Here is a 15,972-nt window from a genome sequence, read left to right on the forward strand (position 1 = left end):
CCTCGGCCGTTTCTCCCCAAGAGTTTTGGGTGACAGTCAATAAGATGCCTCTGTGTCACAGATGGGGAAGCCACATACACAGAGATACACAGAGATACACAGTTCTATTTACAGGCAAGCACATGGAAACACAGATGGACACAACCAGACACACACGTGGTCATGGGACACCACACAGGCCCATGGAGAATATGAAAGGGACCCTTTTGGGCTTACAGCTTCAGTAATGTAGGAGCTGTCACAGTGCCAGGTACATGAATGATCAGTTGCTAAATGAACAAATAGCTGAGTGGGTGGGTGGGTGAGTGGATGGGTAGATGAAGATACACACAGCCCAGCTGTCATGCACACACACACAGAGATACACCCAGAAATAAAATCACACGTGAATGGATGCAAGCGTACCCAGACACAGAGCCTGATGGCCCCTCCACCATCTCTCAGGCTTCTCTCTCCTGCCCCCAGGCACCGAGGCCGGTCCCCCGAGGAAGGGCGGAAGTCTCGCCGGAGGCACTCCCGCCGCTGCGCCAAGACCCTCTGCAAGGCCAGCCCCGAGGCCCGGTCCAGCCACCCGCCCACCCAGCCTCTCCAGATACTTGGCTTGCTGTCTGCCAGAGGTGTAGTAAGTATTCCACACAGACTCCTCTGCCAGCCGTGGCCACAACACGTTGGGGAGGTGGAGGCACAGGTTCAGAGCAGTGTATGATACATTTCAATTCCGTTTTGGGCAAAACATCCCACTGGCTGCAGACCTCGTTATTGATTAACCAGATCAGCCTTTGGCAGCACTCAACTTGGGGGTTTCAGGGATCCAGAGAGAAAAGATGAAATTAGCCAGGCTCTTTTATCAGAGGAATGTTGGAAAATACATGCAGGTCTCCGGAGTGACATCTACACGGATACCTGTGCAAGACGTCATAGGAGGTATCTTTGGACAGGAAGGAAAAGGAGGGGTCTTTGACCTAACAGAGGAGCCCCAGCTTTTACATAGAACCTACATCTTTTATGCCAACTGACTGGCAGTGCTGGTTGGTTGGCACCTGGAATCGGATTCCACCTATAAACATGACCTTGAATTTGTATGAGAATTTTCCTTCAAGGAGCTAATAGCACTTGACCTGTGTCCTCTCGTGGGCTCACACAAGGTCTCAGGGAGCTGAGGACACAGCTGCTCTCACTAGTCTCTTCCACAGATGGGACAGAAAAATGAAGGCTCCGAGGGGTTAAGGTCTAGGCTAAGGCCAGCGTAAGGAAGAGCAAATCTGGTTTAGCAAGCAGGCATTGGAGAGAATCATGCGGCACTCTCCCAGGTTAACGAGAGGAGCTGGACTTGGGTCAGACTGTGTGGCACCAGGAGCAAGAGATGCAGAGATGGGTATGAATGCGAGTCCCAGCCTTGCCACTTCCTTGCTGTGTTTGTTGAGCGAGTTACTTAGCCTCGGTTATTTGTTTTGTTTTGTTTTGTTTTGTATTTTACTGGTCAACTGGAAGAAATACCACTTCCATTTGTTGGGAATGTACAGTAAGATAGAGTACGTGAAGGCCTTCTGTAGATGCTAAAGGCACAAAGAGAGAGTTAACATTGACACAGCCCATAAGTGCACCCCATTGCTCTGAAGGGACCCTGCTCCTCTGGCTGTGTGTGAATCTGAGCATTTCAAGGAGCTGCTCCCCCTAAAGGATAAAGTGGGAACAATGAAAAGCGAACGGGGAGGTCGTAGGAAGCCAGGAAAGAGAAGGTAGTGGTGAACAGCCCTGGTCCCGGTTGACCCCACGGTCATCTGCAGTGCATTTGGGAAGTTCTTCTTTACCAGCCAAGGTGCCTGGTGCCACCGATTTTGCCCAAATTCCCATCTTCCTGGAACCACCGACCACTCTTCCTCGGACCCCTCCTTTGTGGAGATGGCTGTGGTTACTGAGTCCTTGCAAATGGCAAATGCCTGCCTGCATCTTCGGCTCCTGAGATGTCCTGAGAAGGAGCCTTCCCAGTAGGGTTGAGGGACTGGAGGTCTGGGCTTGCGTCTTAGCTTGGCTGCCCCAGCTGGCCAGCCCCAGCTTCCTCAAGTGGGAAATGGGTGTGAGTCTCAGGGGGCACCGTGGAAAAGGTAAAAATAAATGTGAAATATGAGCAATCTGAGGTAGAAGCATATTTTTAACTCAGGAAAGGCCACGCAGGCTCCCTGCTGGTGGTATTTATAGTAGCCTATCTGGAGCCCCCATCTGACCCTAGCTAAAAAGTGCCATGGGGAGAAACCGACTTACACTTTCTCACCTGCCTGGGATGGTTTCCTAAGGAGCTCATGTCTGCAAATGTGTTACCAAAATCTGAGTCTCTCTTCCCACACTGGCTAGCGATGCTACCAGACCTGGCACTGTTTCCTAAAAGACACTGGTTCTTGATGGCTTTGGGGTGAGACGCCTGGATGTCCCCCCATGAGCCCAGCTCTGCTCAGAAGAGCTGAAAGCCAAGCCAGACCTACCGAGGAGAGGCCTTAAGAGCTCATCCGACACAATGCTCTGATTATCAAGAGGTGGGGGAAACTGAGACTCACAGAAAAGAAATGACTTACATGGACCATGGCAAGGCGGTGTTGTTCAAAACCTGGGATTATGGTTTTGTGGTCAAATCCTGGCTCTGAGAAAAGAGTAATTACTTACTCATTTTGGCTTCAGTTTCCTAATATGTAAAACAAAATAATGATAGATAATAACAGTCTCTTCCAAAGAGCCAAGGACTCGGCCCAGGAGCAAAACTCAGCAAATATTAGGTATGTTATGGTAACAACATTTCAAATCCTGGCTCTGCACTTACCACCTATGAAACCTTGAGCAAGTTAAATAAACTCTCTGTATCTCAGCTCCCACAAAATCTGCTGAACAAGGATAAGACCGACCTTATGAGATTATTGTGAGGATCCCATGGTGCGATGTAAGTAAAAGTTTTAGCATGTAATAGACAAGAGGTTAATGCCACATAACGAGCATAGTGGTAACCATGCAGAGAGAAGTGGAATAGCAGTGGAGGCAGCAGTGGTAATTAGTCGTGGTAATGGTAGTTATCAACAATAGCAGTAGCAGCGGTAGCAGTAGTTACAGTAGAACAGTTCCTGACCCATGCCTGTCACAGTTAAGCTTGAGTTAGACCCAGAGCCCCTACTTCCAAGACCAGTTTCCTTCTTTCTTAAACAGCACCTACAGCCCAAGTGGCTGGCCCACCACACACACAGTTGCCCAGTTCCTGGGGGCAGCAGCAGCCTCCACACTCGGCCTTTTATGATCGTCTCTCTTACAAAGGCAGAGATGGGAGAAGGTTCTAGTTTTGACCAAAGATTTTCCCTGAGTCGGATCCCAAGGGTTTTCCATTAAAGAGAACCCTGAAATCACTTACTCTGAATCACCTTTTCAAGCAGTCATTGAGATCTGCATCCGTCGAGCAGCTGTAGAAGTTCAGGTTCTGGCTTGGCTCTCGGAATCCAACACATGAGAAAGTCTGTGATGGACAAGTTAGAAATCTTTTTTTTTTTTTTTTTTTGACAGGCAGAGTGGACAGTGAGAGAGAGAGACAGAGAGAAAGGTCTTCCTTTGCCGTTGGTTCACACTCCAATGGCCGCCGCGGCCAGCGCACCCCACTGATCCAATGGCAGGAGCCAGGAGCCAGGTGCTTCTCCTGGTCTCCCATGGGGTGCAGGGCCCAAGCACCTGGGCCATCCTCCACTGCACTCCCTGGCCACAGCAGAGAGCTGGCCTGGAAGAGGGGCAACCAGGACAGAATCCGGCGCCCCAACCGGGACTAGAACCCAGTGTGCCAGCGCCGCTAGGCGGAGGATTAGCCTAGTGAGCCGCGGCGCTGGCCACAAGTTAGAAATCTTATAAAGCAAAGCACAGTGACTGATGCCCAGTTGGGACAGAAAGTTAGCTGGCAGGGAAAGGGCTTAAGGCTAAAGTTAGGTAACAATTACCCGAAAAAAACTAAAGGAGAACAAAAGTTAGTCAAAGAAGAGGAAAAATAAACATGGGTGTCAGAGATAGAGACAGAGATCTGGACGAGATGGGACAGAGTCCTGAGTGTGGCCACAGCCCCTGCGGCTCCTCCCCACAGGTGTTTCATATACATAGCTCCTTAAAAAGCCAAGGCTCTGTGCATTCCAGCAAGGGGCTCATTTGCATGTATTAATAGGGAAATGATGGGGCTGAATCTTAACTGGAATCCTTGTTGGTAATTGACCCGAGGCACCCTTGCAGGGTCAGAGGCCCAAATCCAAGTGGAGATCCCAAGAAGACGGCTTGGGGACCCTCCCCATCTCACCCGTGGTCTTGATCTTCATGCCACTGCCTCTGTTCAAGGCACTGCAGAGACAGAGCGATGAATAAAACCTTCCCTCTGAACTCCAGTAGTCCCCAGAACGCTGCAGCCTAGTGGGACGGAGTTGTGATTAGGGCTGCGATTAAGTCGGTGGACACTGGGACTCTCTATGCTGTTACATATTCAGATACGCGCACATCAGTCACAAAATAGATCCTGTCACCCCCGGACCCCACCCCTAGTCAATCCCGTCACCCCCTCCTCCCCTGGCATTTTCTAGACCATCTCCCAGTCCAGCAGCTGAGAAACATGGTCTCCTTCAGGGTCAAGGCCAGCATGCCTTCTGATGGGGCGGTACCCGCACCAACCAGTTGCTAAACACCTTGAGTGTTACCCCGGCCGTGGTGGACGCAGGCACAGTGTACGACAGGGCTCCAGGGAGGGGCCATGCAGTGTTGATGTCTGAGAGGGCTTCACAGAAAAGAGAACACCAGGCTGGGCTTTGAATGATGCCTCGGAAAGTTCGTCAGGTGGAGATGAGGGATGGGTGGAAGGAGGGGGCAGTGCCAGCGCATGCCAGAAAGTGTCACAACCCCGAAAGCTTTGTCCTCATCTGGTACACAAGACTTTTTTTTTTTTTTTTTTTGAGATAGGTTCAATCATCATCACCATTTTGCAGATGGAAACACTGAGGCTCTGAGTGGTGGAATGACCTAGCAGGGTGGCCCGAATGAGATGGTAGGAGTCAGGGCTTAGGCTTGGAAGCTTACTCCGACAGCCAGCACGGAGGGTGACTTGGCCATGGGAGGCTGGTGGCCTCAAGATTGGGCCAAGGCCTTTCCTGGTTGTAAGGGGTTCTTGAGCAAGGCTATCAGAACTGGAGAGCAACTCTAGAAGGGAGGCCGACCCAGGAGAGGAGCAGGCTTCATAGCTCCTCCTCTTGTCTCCAGCTAGGGCCAGTGACAGCCACAGAGCCTTTGAAAAAAAAAAAAAAAAAAAACCTGCAGAGATGCCAAGAGCAAAAGAAAAAAGCCGAACTTAGGGCCCTTAAATGAGAGCCTTTGAGCTGTGCCAATTCAGACCCAGGCTTTGCAATGGCTCCGGGAACTCTGAGATTCTTGATCTTGTCTGTCTGTGAGGTCCTGAGTGAGTGACAGCAGTAACGAAGGGCGGCTGACCACCTCCCGCGCTCCAGGGGCCCATCTGAACTGCCTGTGTATCCATCGTCTCCTTTTCTTTTATAATAGCCCTTCAAGGGGGCTTCTGCTAATACCTCCAGTCTTAACAGTGAAGAAACTACAGCCTGGGAAAACCAGGCAAAGGGCAGCTGTTCACTGGAGAATCCAGGATTTGAACCCGGAGCCCGTGTCCTTCCTTACAGGACCTCCCTTCTGTCGCTTCACTCCTCCGGGCCTCAGCATCCTGGCCTGTATCTTGGGCTAATGATCATACCTACTCAGAAGGCGACTGTGAGGATGGAATGAGATCAAGCACACATTCACTTTAAAAGCAGGTGCTGGGCTGGCGCCGCGGCTCACTAGGCTAATCATCCGCCTTGCGGCGCCTGCACACCGGGTTCTAGTCCCGGTCGGGGCGCCGGATTCTGTCCCGGTTGCCCCTCTTCCAGGCCAGCTCTCTGCTGTGGCCCGGGAGCGCAGTGGAGGATGGCCCAAGTGCTTGGGCCCTGCACCCCATGGGAGACCAGGAGAAGCACCTGGCTCCTGCCATCAGATCAGCATGGTGCGCCGGCCGCAGCGGCCATTGGAGGGTGAACCAACGGCAAAAGGAAGACCTTTCTCTCTCTCTGTCTCTCTCTCTCACTGTCCACTCTGCCTATTAAAAAATAAATAAAATAAAATAAAAAAGCAGGTGCTGGACACCTCCTGTGTGCTAGGCATGGCCCCGGGCACCAGAAAAACAGCAATGAACAAAGGCAGTCGCTGGCATCCTGTAGCTTCCTTGGGAAAATCTTATCCTAGTCCTTGGGCCACTAACACTCAATACACGATAGTGATTAAAATTATTTGATCATCACAGCAGCTTTATTGAGTGGGCTCTGCATAACCCCAGAGCTGAGGTTTTCTCTGACCTCGGAAAAGAGTGTTCATATCCAAGATCTAGGTGAAGCTAACAATTACTCTAGAAAAAATAAGGGGTGGGGGGGCAGATGGGGTTGTGGTTCCCATTTCATTGATGGGTAGAAGGAGGCTGAAAGCGAGCACAGGGATGGTCCTGACCTTTAAACCGCTGCCCTAGCAGCCCCGCCTTCTGCAGAAGCTCTTGTGTGCACTCAGTGTGCACAACGCCTCTCATCACAAGGAGCGAAGGCAGCAAAGTGCAGCAGAAGGGGAGGGAAGAGACTTGGGGACTTTGGGGGCCAGTTTTTAATTAATTATTTTTTTAATGGGAAGTGGCAGCATGGTCAACTTTTACTAAGGACAGAAGGGGAGAAAAAAAAAAAAAACACCATTTCTATCACCAAAGGGCCATTCTGTCCTTAGAAGAGACAGGAAGGGCATGACCTCAAGAAAGAGGAGTCTGTAAATCGAATGCGTTTAGCCAGATGAAAAACTCATTACACTGAACGTATTTTTCTCATTTCAATTTGGGCTCGGGAAAAAAACTGTCTAATCAGGTTCACGTGGAGGGTTTGGAGAACCGGGAGGTAGGAGGCCTTGAAAAGAAGCTTCCAAGAAAGTGCTGAGCCTGACTCCACCATTCCTTGCAGACTCACAGCACCTCCCCCTACCCCAGGTCAGCGGCAGGTGCACAGCCCCTTGGAATCGCCCCAGCCCTACAGGACTTCGTCATCTTCCCATAATCCCCAGCTGCTCTCTCTCTCTTTCCCCATCTCCCCCCTCCTCCCAGATGAACTCCCAACAGGTCAATGAATCTATTCTTCCGCTGTCTTCCTAATTAGTGTGCAAAGGAAGATGAACAACAGCGAGGAAAATAAACTTAATGTCTTTGTGAACCAAAAGGATTTTTTTAAAAAAGAAATAACCGGAACCCTCTAGCTAAAAGCTTTGCCAGGCAGTTCTGTACTCACACGAGAGTTTCCAGTTCCCATATGGCACAGAGGGAGAACAATTTATAGCCGTCTCTCTCTATGGGGCCGTTTGAAGCCCCGTAAATGGACTTGTTCAGTTTAATTGAAATTCTCTTCTTGATTGTATTTTTGTAACCTATTAGGCCGAGCCGCCTCTTGATCTCAGAATTCAGCTGAAATTAAATTTTGAAGTGTAAGTGAGAGGTTGCCTTTTTTCCCCCCTGTTCTTGATTAAATAATGATTTGAAACAAAAACAATAAATAACAGTGCTGGCTTCCCTGGAGGGCTGAGAGAGACTCCCAGTGAAACGCCAGGGAGCTGGAGTTCGTGGTTGGGGGGATTTAATTACTTATTAGAAAAACGCAAGTGTTAACACTGAGTGTATTAAGGAACAAGGAGATGAGACAAGCTTATGAGTTAAATGAAAAAAAAAAACAAAACTTTGGAGCTTGACAGCAAGGGGGCTCAGGGAGGAGAGGAAAATATTTGCTTGCCTTTGCACACTGGCCATGAGTTCCTGAAAAGCAATTTATCCAAAAACATCTGAGCTCGGCCATACTGACCCAGCGGGGAAGAGCTTATAACAGCTCTGGGGGCTGCCTGCGGCTTAATGCCTCTGGTCTCTTGGTTCCTTTCATTGACAAAAGTGCAGTAGGGACTAAAAGAGTTAAGATGGGAAGACAGAGTAGTCTGCTTCGTAGTTCCCAAAGAGAAGCATGACGCACACATGGGGTGCTCTGGTTATGTTGCTTACAGAGGGATCAGGGTAGCCGTGAGCTGTTAGAACTGAGGGCCTCACACATAGATGTCTCGGGGGCCAGGCAGGTGATAGATAAAAGGGACTGAGACCCTGCAGGGCCTGGGGCCAGGAGAACTCATGCCCCAGCCCGAGAGGGGCAGCTGCAATGACTCTCAAACTGACCGTGGGCGGGCAGGAACATGGGCTGAGCATTGCCAGGTCGTATTTTCCAACAGAAAATGGTTGTTTTTTGTTTTTATGTGAAACTTCACCATTCTTTAAACACTGGCAGATAATTTAAGTCCATTTTGTAAATGTTTATTTATTTCTATCTCCTTGAGAGGAAGAACGATGTGGAGAGAGAGTGACCGAGTGAGCTTCCCACCACTAGTTCATTCCCCCAAATGCCCACAACAGCCAAGGGCTGGGTCAGGCTGATGCCAAGATCCCAGAACCCCATCCAGGGTCCCAACATGGGTGGCAGGGGCCCACATACTAGAGCCAGCACCTGCCGCCTCCTGGGATGCAGTAGCAGGAAGCTAGATTGGAAGCAGAGGAGCTGAGACTCAAACCAGCACTCCAGTATGGGATGTGGGAGTCCCAAGCTGTGATTTAACATACTGTGCTGCAACAGCCACCCCCAAGTTCATTTTCAAATATGCCAAGAGGGCTACAGAAAGCATTACCTAAAGCAAAGCACAGGTTGGCTCACCAGTTTTACATTGTTAACTTGGGAGGTTGAAACAGAGACTGTCCATATACACACCCTCACCCTTCCTACTTGGGACACAGAGTCAATGTCCGGCTTCCAGATGGTATTCCCTGGCTGCCAGGGCCCACTTCACCTGTGCGTGGGTCAGTCTGGACACACTAGAGAATTGACAACTCCAGGGCACTATCTTCAACCCATGAGTGATGGGCGACTGGCATAGAAATACCCCAACTCCCTCACTCCTTGGTTGAGATTAACAGGTGCATGATCTGGTTCCCAGAGTGTACCCAGTGGGATTAAGCTCCAGGTCCCTACTGTGGCAGCTGGTTTGATAATACAGTTTTAAGTAGTTCCCTCTCTCAGTTCCCCACTCCTCTGTGGAAGTTCCTTCCTCCTTCCAAATGATCTATTAGTAGTCAGATTCCTGTCTCAATTTCTAGGAACCAGATTCGATAGGTGTTGTTTCACTTGGGAATCAGGCAGATCTTCCAAGGAGTGGGTTTTTATGCCACGTCTCAAAGGTAGGCATTCATGAAGACAGGACAGGATGTATAAGGGCTGAGATGGAAATGACTGAATCAGAGGAGAGATCCCTGGTGTGTGGGCTCCAGGCAGGGACTGGAGGTCCTGGTTACCGTGAGGGCAGTACTGCTGGGTGGCAGTGGGTCCAGGGTGGCTAACGCTGGGGACTATTTTCTAGCCAATAGTAACAAGAGTAGACAGCAGTCACACTCGTAGGGAGAAAATCCCAGGGACTGAAGCAAAGCTTTCAGAAATGAATTTTGAGCTATCTACTGTCTGTCTAACCAAGGTGACAGAGGGGCAAGGAGGCATTGTCCTGGCGTGTCCATGTCCAGTGGGAACTACATGCATCTTGTGTGCCACAGGGCGTCTCTGGCTAAGAAAGAGATGTCTAGAAATGGGAGGGCGAGGCGAGAGCCCAGGTGTCCATTGTCTCCATCACGACAGGCATGACTCTGGGGTCTTCGCATTGCTTCCTCCCCACCGATACACACGCCTGCTGCCTGTGGCTCCTCTCACAGTGTCTCTCCTCCTCTCTGTGTGGAGTAGAAAGGGCGGAATCTGGGGCTGTGGGGAGTGGGGGCGGCATTAAACTGTCCAGACATAACCTAAGGATGAGTTTAGTAAAATGTCTCTGCTGCCCGGAAATTCTGAGCAGAGCCCATCAAGACTGGGAAAGACAAAACCAAATTGAGTTGAGCTACAAAGAATAGGCATGAACGTCTTCAAGATGCCCATGCTCTCTGCCAGAGTCGTCCTCCAGGCAGCTCAGCTAGGGAGAGGATACTCGCTTGATGGGGACATGCTATGGATGTTGTATGATATGGTCGTGCCCCACGCAAGGATCACTAGCGTCCAGGGCAAGTAGGAGGGCGACCCTCACCTGCTGTCCACTCACCGAGCCATGAATACTGTTGTAGGCTGCATCAGCCCAGAGAAAGGTCACTCTCTGTTCTAATTGTTCTGGCCCAAAGGGGTGCCTTTTGCTAATTCCTGACCAGAAGGAGAGCACCTTTTTGTGTCATCTGAACAATGCCTCTGGGCAGGCTAGCCGTCCTGCTGAGGGCAAGTGGCCAGACATAGTCCATTCTTCTACCTGGTCTCCCAGAGGAGCAGTGGGTGGAAAAGGGAGGAAGGGAGACCCAGAGCAGCTTGTCCCCTCTGGAAGCCTGTGCAGCCTGGACCTGAGAATCTGGTCCGGGGTCTCAGGAGTTCCAAGAGGAAGGAGGAAAAGAGTAGAGGGGACTCCTTCTGCCTGCCATGGGCCTGGACTTAGAACTGGCTTCTAGGAGTTCTTGCTTCTAGAATGTCTCTGGTCTCAAGACGCCAGCTGCAGCCCCAGGCCCACCTAATTTAGTAGACCCTGTGGAGTACAATACAGGCCAGTTCTGTCTCCAAGAACCATCAAAGCACCAATTCTAGCAGCAGCCCAGCAGAGTCTGCCTGCCCTGTGGAGTTAGGAGGGGTTCACACAGACTGCCTCACACAGAGTGCCAGGAAGCAGCTTTGAGCACTAGACAAGACATACGGTGGGTAAAGCACTGGTGGGTCCTAGCACAGCCTTGAACTTGTCGTGGCCCAGATGGAGAGATGGACCATAAAATAAACAAGTACCTCTAGTCAGTGCCAGTGCTGGCACTCATTTTGAATGAGTGAATGAAAGATTTAATGAGTGAATGAATGGAGGAAATACAGAGAACTGTGCTCTCCTGGCCTGGGGGGAATCAGAGAAGGCTTTCTAGAGGAAGTGATATGAAACTGGGAGGATGGAATTTAGCCACGTGCTGTAGGAGAGAGGGGAACAGTGTTCTCAAAAGAGGAAACAGCACTTGCCAATGCCCAGGGGTTGGAAAACCAAGCCGTTGTGGCAGAACCTAGAAAACCCGCGTTGGTCTCCTTGGGTTATGGAGGTCAGGACGGGGAGGTCTGGAAGAAATGAGGACTGGGTCGTAAAGATCACGGTGACCCAGGACGGAGACTGCAGGTGCATCCAACAGCAGGAGACTCTTCTAAGGGAGCAGGAGAGGTTGGTATCTGCAGACACCGCAGGGCATCGTACCTTGGCCTCTGTTTCCTGGTGATGATGCGAAAGCATGGTGTCTCGTGGAGTCCTCAGCTCTGACCACACAAGTGGCACGTGGCCAAGTCACAGGCAGGTGGAAACAACCTGAAAGCCCCCCGTGTGGGTGCAGAATGTGGGGTTGAGAAAGTGAACGTGGCAAGGTCCCTTTCTGGAAGCCACGAGCTCTGAGGGGCCCCACACTCAGGGTGTCCTTGCCCGTGGGGCGGATGCCCCTGTCCTTGCATGGAGGCTTTGAAATGGGTAGTCAGGACTGGAGAGAGAGGCCTGGCTGAATTCCTCCAGGTAGGGAGCCGGGAGGCACTGGAAAGAAATCACCGCACTCCCAGACCGCTGCCCGTGAGCTCCGTTCCAGCCTCGTTCCTGCCAGGATGCGGTTACCCGACTGGCTTGTGACACACAGGCTGCCAAACACTCACCACCGCTGGATCAAAGATTCCTTGATCCCAGCCCTAAAGCTCAGATCCCAGGGTCGAGCTGGCTGGTGTCACGTTTCCTCATTCCTGCCACAAGTGCCAGGAGAACACGTTAGTTAGCACTGAGCTCCAGAGGTGGGGAAGACGTGGCAGGGAAACAGGAAGACAAGCTGAATGGGAACAGGGCCTATACTATAAAGGAAGTCTAATTTGAAAAAAACTCCAGCTGGGCAACTTTGTTCTAAACCCTCTTCCCCCACAGGCAAAGCTAGCCAGATCACCAGGCAGCTCAAGCAGCAGCTGCACTGGCTAGGACCCAGTAAAGCATCACCTTGGCGGTGTGCAAAGCCTCCTGAGAGAATCCTCAGAGAAAGCCCTGCCTTCCCAGGCCAAGGTGCTGTGGGGAGAACCTGCCCCAGGGCCTCGGTCCCTCCCTTCCCTTCCTGCCTCTGGCCCTGTCCAACACCATCACGAGGCTGTCCCAGACACTCAGGTGGACACCTCAGCCTGATGATCTAGGTTGTCTCCAAGTGGCCACCCTTGGACCCAGGAGCTGGCACATTGGAAACATGATCTGCCCACAGGAGAACTGACCCATGGGTGAAACCTCCGGAGACCCCAGAAAGGGGCTTAGGGACCATTTAAACAGAGAATTCTGGGATCTCAGCCTCCCAGACAATGACTAGGGGGTGGGGAACGGTTTGGGGGGTGGTACCCTCTTGGCCACACAGATTTCTCACCCCATCAAGATGGTCACTGCTGGAGGAGGCCCAGGGCTGGGACCCTGTTGTCTGCAAAGGAGCATGGTACCATTGGCAGGGCCAGAACTGAACCCACTGTGTCATCCCCGCCATGATGCTGGTCTGAACGTTGCGAGGAAAACCCTCCGTGATGCTTCTGAACGCACAGCTGCCTTTCTGGGTGCAGGCCACACACTTCCTTTCCCTGAACTGTCCCAGATCCGTCCCAGATCCGCTGCAGTAAACAGCGTCCCGGGGTGGGAGGGCCCTTCTTCATCCCCAGTCACCCCAAAGCCAAATCTCCAAGCCCCTCCCAATGCCTTCGTTGTGAACACAGCCTCCAGCCCCCATGGCAAGATAGAGGAGTACTCAACCCCTCCCCACCCCTTTGCATTCTCAGCAAAAGTTTCCCCTCATGCAGCGTGGGCACTAAGGGATTGGCCAGGTTGAGTAGACGAGAAAACCAAGCACCATGGATGCCCCCACCCCAGTCCACAGCACTTAAAAAAAAAAAAAACCCAAACGCAACTACGTTCAGGGCCAAGTTTGAGGATGTGCAGAGAGGTGTGTGTGTTTTCTTGTCATTTGCGACTCTAATGATGGACTCACTTGCCCGCTCTTCCCTTTCTCTTACACCTTACCTACCTACTAAAGGAGGAGTTCTTGCTTGGTAAGTGGATATGATCCGCAAAGACATGAGAGCATTTATTAGAAGCCACTCAAGAATCCTTAGATACCTTCTACCAGGGGAAAAGGACGCACACGAGTACCTGTAGAGACCTTTTTGTTTGTTTCTTTTTGGTCCGACTGTTTGACTTCCATTTTTTTTTGTCCCCTGCCCCACCCTATTATTTTCCCTTTCGTTGAAAACTGCTAAAATGTCAGTTTGCGACCTTGACTTTAAAGCAGAACCAGAAACTCTCATCTTTATTTGGTTTCTTTTCCCCATGTGATATTTGTTGAGGGTTCTATTCAGGCAACTTTTTTCTATTAAAAAAATTGTTTAACTGAGGATTTGGTTGAAGTTTAAAATTTTAGCTTTATCTCCAGTTTTCTTTTTTGTTTTCTTTTTTATTTCCGAGATATATTTCTCCCCCTAGGCCCCGTAGCCCCCCCCCCCCCCGCCCCATTTCTTTTGCCCTTTGCCCTTCCTTTGTTTTTTATTATGGTTTTAGGTTAAGGGTGTCTACACCCCCTTTCTATTGAGTTGTCTCTTTTGTTTGAGTTCATTCCGTAGAGATTAAATTTTGTATAATTTCCTTTTTCTTTTCATTTAATCTGGATCGCATGCGTTTTTCTCTGCATGATACCTAAATCTTCCCGTTATTCTAGCAGGGGGTTAAAAAAAATAAGAGAGAGAGAGATCTCCTTTCTGTGGTACCCTTTGAGGAGTTTGTGCTTTTGTTTTTTGGCGTCTCTTCTTTCTTCTCCTCTCTCTCTTTCCTTTCGTTACAGTGCATCATCACGGTAAACATTTCTTGGTTATTTAGGCACAGCCCAGGCCGCCACGCTCAGCGGGGTCCAACGGGTCTTTTTGCTTTCAGATCTCTGGGTCGGGGTCTGCTGCTGAACTCTTTACCAAAGCAGCCAGCCCGCTCGCCGCCTCGCGGGGCCGCTCCCAGGAGTACGACTCCGGCAACGACACCTCCTCGCCGCCGGCCACGCACGCCAGCTCGGCCCGCTCCCGTGGCCAGGACAAGGGCAGCCCCGGCGGCGCCGGCCTCGCCAGGAGCCGGGAGCTCGCCAGTGGCAACACCTCCGATTCAGGGAACTCTTTCACCACCTCCTCGCCCCAGAACAAGGGGGCCACTTCGGAGAACCTCTCCCCGACCAGCAGGGGCAGGGAGTCAAGGTCAGTGCACTTGGTTGGGCCTGGGAGGGTCCCTCTGAGCCCCACCTCTCCCTGCCCAGCCCCCATCACACAAGGAGTCTTTTATGCCCAAGAGAGAGAAAACTCGGCTCAAACTGGCTTTTTTTATTTTTATGATTTTTTTTTTTTTTTTGGAAGACAGAAAGGGAGAGAGGGAAAGAGAGGGAGAGAGATCTTTCATCCACTGATTCACTTCTCAGATGGCTACAACAGTCAGGGCTGGGCCAGGCTGAAGCCAGCAGCCAGGAGCTTCTTCCTGATCTCCCACTTGAGTGCAGGGACCCAAGCTCTTGGGCCATCTTCCGCTGCTTTCCCAGGTGCATAAGCAGTGAGCTGGATCAGAAGTGGAGCATCCAGGTCTTGAACCAGTGCCCATTTAGGATGCCAGCCTTGCAGGTGCTGGCTCTACCTGCTACCCCACAATGCCAGCCCCAAACTGACTTAATTTAAAGACAAAAACAAGGCACTAGCATCAGGTATGGCTGGATCCAGGGGCTCCAGGTACATCCCTGGGAATTTGTATTCCCCATTGCCTCTCTTGGCTCTACTTCCCTGCTCTGTTGGCCTCATGCCGAAAGCATTGGAAAATTTGCACAGCACCCATTCTATCAGGGTAGCCAGTCAATGGGATAAGTGCCTCTTTGCCCAAAATTTCAGCAAAACACCTGGGCTGGTGCCATCGGCGTGGGCCACGTGCCCATCTCTGGACTAGTCACTCTGTGCCCTTGGCTGGAATGTGTCACACGCCGCCCTCAGAGCTGATACCCATAGCTTTTCCTCATTCCTCTGCAGGAAAAGCCATTGAGAGCAGGAGAGGAGGGACAGAAGCTGGGCAGGCAAACACGTGTAGTGTTTCCCAGGAATCTCAGGAGAAAACCTAAAGTCAGAGTCGTTATAAGTCACTGTCAATTAAAAGTATGCCACAGTATTTAGCCAAATGAATGAAAACATAGACCCATACGGAAACCTGCACGCGGATTGACAGCAGCTTTATTCATAGTTGCTCAAACTTGCAAGCTACCCAGAAGTCCTCAGTAGGTGAACAGGTAAACAAACTGTGGTCCAGCCAGACCCTGAGGGGTTACTGAGCACGAGAGAGAAGTGCCCTAGTAAGTCACGAGGAGATATGGAGAAGGGGCAGGTGTTGGACCTAGAAGTTAAGATGCCCACATCCCGAAGCAGGGTACATGGGTTCAAATCCCAGCTCTGCATTCGGTTCCAGCTTCCTGCCACTGAAGGTGACAGTGGCTCAAGTGCCTGGGTCCCTGCTGCCCACGTGGGAGACCTGGGTTGAGTTCTTGCCTCCTGGCTTTGGCCGGCTCCAATCCCAGCTGTTGCAGGCATCTGGGGAGTGAATCAATGATGAGAGTCCTCTCTCCACCCCCACCTCCCACCTCTCTCCCCCACTTTCTCTCCCCTCCTCTCCCTCTCCCGGCTCCTCCCTCTCCTCCCTCTCTCAAGTTTTTCTTTAAAAAAAAAAAAAGCTGTAGAGGAAATGGACATATGTATCACTGAGTAAAAGAAGCCAGTCTGAGAAGGC

At 51.1% G+C, this 15,972-nt stretch overlaps 1 protein-coding gene across 1 annotated transcript in view; it reads left to right on the top strand.

The window, feature by feature from the left end:
• Positions 1–15,972, top strand: part of SRRM4 (serine/arginine repetitive matrix 4) — a 166,864-nt gene that overhangs the window by 141,268 nt on the left and 9,624 nt on the right. The window contains exons 8-9 of the mRNA XM_008272320.4: positions 466–622; positions 14,107–14,414. Of these exons, the coding sequence (XP_008270542.2) occupies positions 466–622; positions 14,107–14,414 (465 nt within the window). The remainder of the gene's footprint in view (positions 1–465; positions 623–14,106; positions 14,415–15,972) is intronic.

The sequence above is a fragment of the Oryctolagus cuniculus genome, chromosome 21 (genome assembly GCF_964237555.1).
Source record: "Oryctolagus cuniculus chromosome 21, mOryCun1.1, whole genome shotgun sequence".
Lineage (NCBI taxonomy): Eukaryota > Metazoa > Chordata > Mammalia > Lagomorpha > Leporidae > Oryctolagus > Oryctolagus cuniculus.